The sequence below is a fragment of the Labrus bergylta genome, chromosome 17 (genome assembly GCF_963930695.1).
Source record: "Labrus bergylta chromosome 17, fLabBer1.1, whole genome shotgun sequence".
Taxonomy (NCBI): Eukaryota; Metazoa; Chordata; class Actinopteri; order Labriformes; family Labridae; genus Labrus; species Labrus bergylta.
The window spans coordinates 27,403,086-27,412,551 of NC_089211.1; the positions used below are offsets into that span (position 1 = coordinate 27,403,086).

The following is a 9,466-nucleotide window of genomic DNA, read 5'->3' on the forward strand; positions in this document are numbered from 1 at the left end:
TTTATTTATACTGATGAAGAGGAGATAAACTACATTTATTTATCATGTGATGAAGAGCAGATAAACTACATTATTTATACTGAGGAAGAGGAGATAAACTACATTTATTTATACTGATGAAGAGGAGATAAACTACATTTATTTATCATGTGATGAAGAGGAGGTAAACTACATTTATTTATAATGATGAAGAGGAGATAAACTACATTTATTTATCATGTGATGAAGAGGAGATAAACTACATTTATTTATACTGATGAAGAGGAGATAAACTACATTTATTTATACTGATGAAGAGGAGATAAACTACATTTATTTATAATGATGAAGAGGAGATAAACTACTTTTATTTATACTGATGAAGAGGAGGTAAACTACATTTATTTATACTGATGAAGAGGAGATAAACTACATTTATTTATAATGATGAAGAGGAGGTAAACTACATTTATTTATACTGATGAAGAGGAGATAAACTACATTTATTTATAATGATGAAGAGGAGATAAACTACATTTATTTATCATGTGATGAAGAGGAGATAAACTACATTTATTTATCATGATGAAGAGGAGATAAACTACATTTATTTATACTGATGAAGAGGAGATAAACTACATTTATTTATCATGTGATGAAGAGGAGGTAAACTACATTTATTTATAATGATGAAGAGGAGATAAACTACATTTATTTATCATGTGATGAAGAGGAGATAAACTACATTTATTCATAATGATGAAGAGGAGATAAACTACATTTATTTATACTGATGAAGAGGAGATAAACTACATTTATTTATCATGTGATGAAGAGAAGGTAAACTACATTTATTTATACTGATGAAGAGGAGATAAACTACATTTATTTATCATGATGAAGAGGAGATAAACTACATTTATTTATACTGATGAAGAGGAGATAAACTACATTTATTTATCATGATGAAGAGGAGATAAACTACATTTATTCATACTGATGAAGAGGAGATAAACTACATTTATTTATCATGATGAAGAGGAGATAAACTACATTTATTTATCATGATGAAGAGGAGGTAAACTACATTTATTTACACTGATGAAGAGGAGATAAACTACATTTATTTATCATGTGATGAAGAGGAGATAAACTACATTTATTTATACTGATGAAGAGGAGATAAACTACATTTATTTATACTGATGACGAGGAGATAAACTACATTTATTTATCATGTGATGAAGAGGAGATAAACTACTTTTATTTATCATGTGATGAAGAGGAGGTAAACTACATTTATTTATCATGTGATGAAGAGGAGGTAAACTACATTTATTTATCATGTGATGAAGAGGAGGTAAACTACATTTATTTATCATGATGAAGAGGAGATAAACTACATTTATTTATCATGTGATGAAGAGGAGATAAACTACATTTATTTACACTGATGAAGAGGAGATAAACTACATTTATTTATCATGATGAAGAGGAGATAAACTACATTTATTTATACTGATGAAGAGGAGATAAACTACATTTATTTATACTGATGAAGAGGAGATAAACTACATTTATTTATCATGTGATGAAGAGGAGATAAACTACTTTTATTTATCATGTGATGAAGAGGAGGTAAACTACATTTATTTATCATGTGATGAAGAGGAGGTAAACTACATTTATTTATCATGATGAAGAGGAGATAAACTACATTTATTTATACTGATGAAGAGGAGATAAACTACATTTATTTATCATGTGATGAAGAGGAGGTAAACTACATTTATTTATCATGATGAAGAGGAGGTAAACTACATTTATTTATACTGATGAAGAGGAGATAAACTACATTTATTTATACTGATGAAGAGGAGATAAACTACATTTATTTATACTGATGAAGAGGAGATAAACTACATTTATTTATCATGATGAAGAGGAGATAAACGACATTTATTTATCATGTGATGAAGAGGAGATAAACTACATTTATTTATCATGATGAAGAGGAGGTAAACTACATTTATTTATACTGATGAAGAGGAGATAAACTACATTTATTTATCATGATGAAGAGGAGATAAACTACATTTATTTATACTGATGAAGAGGAGATAAACTACATTTATTTATCATGATGAAGAGGAGATAAACGACATTTATTTATCATGTGATGAAGAGGAGATAAACTACATTTATTTATCATGTGATGAAGAGGAGATAAACTACATTTATTTATCATGATGAAGAGGAGATAAACGACATTTATTTATCATGTGATGAAGAGGAGATAAACTACATTTATTTATCATGTGATGAAGAGGAGATAAACTACATTTATTTATCATGATGAAGAGGAGATAAACTACATTTATTTATCATGATGAAGAGGAGATAAACTACATTTATTTATCATGATGAAGAGGAGATAAACTACATTTATTTATCATGATGAAGAGGAGATAAACTACATTTATTTATCATGTGATGAAGAGGAGATAAACGACATTTATTTATCATGATGAAGAGGAGATAAACGACATTTATTTATCATGATGAAGAGGAGATAAACTACATTTATTTATCATGTGATGAAGAGGAGATAAACGACATTTATTTATCATGATGAAGAGGAGATAAACGACATTTATTTATCATGATGAAGAGGAGATAAACTACATTTATTTATCATGTGATGAAGAGGAGATAAACGACATTTATTTATCATGATGAAGAGGAGATAAACGACATTTATTTATCATGATGAAGAGGAGATAAACTACATTTATTTATCATGTGATGAAGAGGAGATAAACTACATTTATTTATCATGTGATGAAGAGGAGATAAACTACATTTATTTATCATGATGAAGAGGAGATAAACTACATTTATTTATCATGTGATGAAGAGGAGATAAACGACATTTATTTATCATGATGAAGAGGAGATAAACGACATTTATTTATCATGATGAAGAGGAGATAAACTACATTTATTTATACTGATGAAGAGGAGATAAACTACATTTATTTATCATGTGATGAAGAGGAGATAAACTACATTTATTTATCATGATGAAGAGGAGATAAACTACATTTATTTATCATGATGAAGAGGAGATAAACTACATTTATTTATCATGTGATGAAGAGGAGATAAACTACATTTATTTATCATGATGAAGAGGAGATAAACTACATTTATTTATCATGATGAAGAGGAGGTAAACTACATTTATTTATCATGTGATGAAGAGGAGGTAAACTACATTTATTTATAATGATGAAGAGGAGGTAAACTACATTTATTTATCATGATGAAGAGGAGGTAAACTACATTTATTTATACTGATGAAGAGGAGGTAAACTACATTTATTTATACTGATGAAGAGGAGATAAACTACATTTATTCATTTTTAGTACTCTAATGTTATATATTTAAATTTGTTTATATATTTTTGTTTTAAAAACAAGCAATGGAATCTTCATATAAATTGTGATCAATCTCATCTTAATTTTTTCTCAGAATTTTTTAGTGCGGATTCAATTTCCGGTCATTTTAGTTTGTAAACATTTAAACTTTGGGTGCATTCGAATTGTCCCTCCTATCTCCTTCACTATCCACTTCACCTTAACCCCGGGAAAACGTCATGAGGTCAAGGAAAGATGTTAGGAGAAGTCATAAAGGACTTAGGGAAAGGCACTTTGCTCTGACAATCCGACCACATTTCCACTAGGCCACGTCATTAAATGTGACGGGCCGGCGGAGGTTAATGACGTGGGTCTGCCGTGTTGAAACTACAATGTTCAGATAATGGACTACAAAAAGATCATCTAAAAAACTTTCCCCTGTGCTTCTTACCGGTGAAATAATCCTGATCACCACGAGGTTGGGATTGAAATAAAAGAAATATAGACTACCAGACTACAAGTAAGAAAAGTGAAACCATCAGCTTCCTGTCCAATCAGAAATCAACATCAACATCAATATGATTGGATGAAACCTTCATGATCTGAACGATGTGAACGATGTGAACGATGTGAACGATGTGAACGATGTGAACGATCTGAACGATGTGAACGATCTGAACGATGTGAACGATGTGAACGATCTGAACGATCTGAACGATGTGAACGATCTGAACGATGTGAACGATGTGAACGATGTGAACGATCTGAACGATCTGAACGATGTGAACGATGTGAACGATCTGAACGATCTGAACGATCTGAACGATCTGAACGATGTGAACGATCTGAACGATCTGAACGATGTGAACGATCTGAACGATGTGAACGATCTGAACGATCTGAACGATGTGAACGATGTGAACGATCTGAACGATGTGAACGATCTGAACGATGTGAACGATCTGAACGATGTGAACGATCTGAACGATCTGAACGATGTGAACGATCTGAACGATGTGAACGATGTGAACGATGTGAACGATGTGAACGATGTGAACGATGTGAACGATCTGAACGATGTGAACGATGTGAACGATGTGAACGATCTGAACGATCTGAACGATGTGAACGATCTGAACGATGTGAACGATGTGAACGATCTGAACGATGTGAACGATGTGAACGATCTGAACGATGTGAACGATGTGAACGATCTGAACGATGTGAACGATGTGAACGATCTGAACGATGTGAACGATGTGAACGATGTGAACGATGTGAACGATGTGAACGATCTGAACGATGTGAACGATCTGAACGATGTGAACGATGTGAACGATGTGAACGATGTGAACGATCTGAACGATGTGAACGATCTGAACGATCTGAACGACGTGAACGATCTGAACGATCTGAACGATGTGAACGATGTGAACGATCTGAACGATGTGAACGATGTGAACGATCTGAACGATCTGAACGATGTGAACGATCTGAACGATCTGAACGATGTGAACGATCTGAACGATCTGAATGATCTGAGTCACTTTACGATCATCGTTAATGTTCCTGAACGGTCGGATGCGCGAGTTGCTTTAAATTTTGCGGCCGCAAGGAATTGTGGGACGTCATATCTCCTCTCTTTTGGTAAAGGATGGTCCAGTGTATCCTAAAGGAGGTTATAAAGGAAGCATTGACCCACCTTTCCTTAACTTGTAGAGAATTCAAACGGCTCTCATCATGGCCGCCACTTTCGGGGTTAAAGGTGAAGTGGATCGTGAGAGGAGATTCGAACGCACACCCTGATTTCATTATGAAGTTTGTTTTTAAAAATGTCGTAAAATATTTTATTCTGAAGCTCAGAGGAAAAAGAACTAACTCAGATGACTGACAGGAAGATTAACCAATAGATGTTCGTCTTGGTAACTCGCGCCTTCATTCTCAAAATTCGATTGGACGACTTATTTCCGGTTATACATCATTGCTGCATTCAAGTCATGGCTGATTCGTCGTAATGTCGAAATTTCAACTTTTTATAATCGTTGACGTCAACCTTCTATACGTAATGACGCTGTCACACGTCAGACAGAGTCGGTATGTTAATGTAGGTATAACCATGGACGTATGACGTGGTTATATAATGTCGTGTTATCCACTCATGGTCAGCTTTACAGAAACAGAATCGTAAAGACGACGTGAAAAGCAGCGGGATGTTTCTGTCCCACGCTCCGTGAACGCAGCACTAACAACACACAGAGAGCGTACTTCCCGGTGCAGACAAAGCTCATCTGTCGTCTTTGTTTTGGTTCTTTTAGTGTCGCTAACATGAATATGAAAGTGTTCTCCTCTCAGGGACACATGAGGCTGTAGCTGTCCGCTCGTCTGGACCCTTCAGCTGTTTGTTCTGAGCTACAGTCACGATGTTTTCAACCAACATGGACACAAAAAGAGTGGAGATCCCGTCCGGAGTGCTGGACGACCTGTGCAGGTAAGCACACCTTCGACATCTTATTACTGCTTTAAACGATTTAACCTGTTCAAGACTGACTGAAAACAGAGTTTACAGGTGATGAACTTTAAACAGGAAGTAGATCAACATGAAGTTTACCTGCAGCTCTGTTGAAACACCTTTCATGATGTAGTTCACGTTTTGTGTTTATATCAACAACATGTTTGTGTTTATATCAACATGTTTGTGTTTATATCAACAACATGTTTGTGTTTATATCAACATGTTTGTGTTTATATCAACATGTTTGTGTTTATATCCACAACATGTTTGTGTTTATATCCACAACAAGTTTGTGTTTATATCCACATGTTTGTGTTTATATCAACATGTTTGTGTTTATATCAACATGTTTGTGTTTATATCAACAACATGTTTGTGTTTATATCAACAACATGTTTGTGTTTATATCAACATGTTTGTGTTTATATCAACATGTTTGTGTTTATATCCACAACATGTTTGTGTTTATATCAACATGTTTGTGTTTATATCAACATGTTTATGTTTATATCCACAACATGTTTGTGTTTATATCAACATGTTTGTGTTTATATCAACAACATGTTTGTGTTTATATCAACATGTTTGTGTTTATATCAACATGTTTATGTTTATATCCACAACATGTTTGTGTTTATATCAACATGTTTGTGTTTATATCCACAACATGTTTGTGTTTATATCAACATGTTTGTGTTTATATCAACATGTTTATGTTTATATCCACAACATGTTTGTGTTTATATCAACATGTTTGTGTTTATATCAACATGTTTGTGTTTATATCAACAACATGTTTGTGTTTATATCAACATGTTTATGTTTATATCAACATGTTTGTGTTTATATCAACATGTTTGTGTTTATATCAACATGTTTGTGTTTATATCCACAACATGTTTGTGTTTTTATCCACAACATGTTTGTGTTTTTATCCACAACATGTTTGTGTTTATATCCACAACATGTTTGTGTTTTTATCCACAACATGTTTGTGTTTATATCCACAACATGTTTGTGTTTATATCAACATGTTTGTGTTTATAGCAACATGTTTGTGTTTATATCAACATGTTTGTGTTTATAGCAACATGTTTGTGTTTATATCAACAACATGTTTGTGTTTATATCAACATGTTTGTGTTTATATCAACATGTTTGTGTTTATATCAACAACATGTTTGTGTTTATATCAACAACATGTTTGTGTTTATATCAACATGTTTGTGTTTATATCAACAACATGTTTGTGTTTATATCAACAACATGTTTGTGTTTATATCCACAACATGTTTGTGTTTATATCAACATGTTTGTGTTTATAGCAACATGTTTGTGTTTATATCAACATGTTTGTGTTTATAGCAACATGTTTGTGTTTATATCAACAACATGTTTGTGTTTATATCAACATGTTTGTGTTTATATCCACAACATATTTGTGTTTATATCAACATGTTTGTGTTTATATCAACAACATGTTTGTGTTTATATCAACATGTTTGTGTTTATATCCACATGTTTGTGTTTATATCCACAACATGTTTGTGTTTATATCCACAACATGTTTGTGTTTATATCCACAACATGTTTGTGTTTTTATCCACAACATGTTTGTGTTTATATCCACAACATGTTTGTGTTTATATCAACATGTTTGTGTTTATAGCAACATGTTTGTGTTTATATCAACATGTTTGTGTTTATATCAACATGTTTGTGTTTATATCAACAACATGTTTGTGTTTATAGCAACATGTTTGTGTTTATATCAACAACATGTTTGTGTTTATATCAACATGTTTGTGTTTATATCCACAACATATTTGTGTTTATATCAACATGTTTGTGTTTATATCAACATGTTTGTGTTTATATCCACAACATGTTTGTGTTTATATCAACAACATATTTGTGTTTATATCCACAACATGTTTGTGTTTATATCCACAACATGTTTGTGTTTATATCAACATGTTTGTGTTTATATCAACAACATGTTTGTGTTTATATCCACATGTTTGTGTTTATATCAACATGTTTGTGTTTATATCAACATGTTTGTGTTTATAGCAACATGTTTGTGTTTATATCAACATGTTTGTGTTTATATCAACAACATGTTTGTGTTTATATCAACATGTTTGTGTTTATATCAACATGTTTGTGTTTATATCAACAACATGTTTGTGTTTATATCAACATGTTTGTGTTTATATCAACAACATGTTTGTGTTTATATCAACATGTTTGTGTTTATATCCACAACATGTTTGTGTTTATATCAACATGTTTGTGTTTATATCAACAACATGTTTGTGTTTATATCAACATGTTTGTGTTTATATCAACATGTTTGTGTTTATATCCACAACATGTTTGTGTTTATATCCACAACATGTTTGTGTTTATATCCACAACATGTTTGTGTTTTTATCCACAACATGTTTGTGTTTATATCCACAACATGTTTGTGTTTATATCAACATGTTTGTGTTTATAGCAACATGTTTGTGTTTATATCAACATGTTTGTGTTTATATCAACATGTTTGTGTTTATATCAACAACATGTTTGTGTTTATAGCAACATGTTTGTGTTTATATCAACAACATGTTTGTGTTTATATCAACATGTTTGTGTTTATATCCACAACATATTTGTGTTTATATCAACATGTTTGTGTTTATATCAACATGTTTGTGTTTATATCCACAACATGTTTGTGTTTATATCCACAACATATTTGTGTTTATATCCACAACATGTTTGTGTTTATATCCACAACATGTTTGTGTTTATATCAACATGTTTGTGTTTATATCAACAACATGTTTGTGTTTATATCCACATGTTTGTGTTTATATCAACATGTTTGTGTTTATATCAACATGTTTGTGTTTATAGCAACATGTTTGTGTTTATATCAACATGTTTGTGTTTATATCAACAACATGTTTGTGTTTATATCAACATGTTTGTGTTTATATCAACATGTTTGTGTTTATATCAACAACATGTTTGTGTTTATATCAACATGTTTGTGTTTATATCAACAACATGTTTGTGTTTATATCAACATGTTTGTGTTTATATCCACAACATGTTTGTGTTTATATCAACATGTTTGTGTTTATATCCACAACATGTTTGTGTTTATATCAACATGTTTGTGTTTATATCAACAACATGTTTGTGTTTATATCAACATGTTTGTGTTTATATCAACATGTTTGTGTTTATATCAACAACATGTTTGTGTTTATATCAACAACATATTTGTGTTTATATCAACAACATGTTTGTGTTTATATCAACAACATATTTGTGTTTATATCAACATGTTTGTGTTTATATCAACAACATGTTTGTGTTTATATCAACAACATATTTGTGTTTATATCAACATGTTTGTGTTTATATCAACATGTTTGTGTTTATATCCACAACATGTTTGTGTTTATATCAACAACATGTTTGTGTTTATATCCACATATTTGTGTTTATATCAACATGTTTGTGTTTATATCAACAACATGTTTGTGTTTATATCAA

The 9,466-nt window shown here is 31.4% G+C and overlaps 1 protein-coding gene across 2 annotated transcripts in view; it reads left to right on the forward strand.

Moving 5' to 3' along the window:
* The first annotated feature begins 5,587 nt into the window (after positions 1-5,587).
* The window catches only part of dcp2 (decapping mRNA 2), a 13,217-nt gene continuing 9,338 nt past the window's right edge, over positions 5,588-9,466 (forward strand). The window contains exon 1 of one of the 2 annotated variants that reach the window (XM_065965297.1): positions 5,588-5,887. In XM_065965297.1, coding sequence (XP_065821369.1) covers positions 5,820-5,887 — 68 coding nt within the window. In that variant the 5' untranslated portion in view covers positions 5,588-5,819. The remainder of the gene's footprint in view (positions 5,888-9,466) is intronic. The other variant, XM_065965296.1, reaches the window with a different exon arrangement.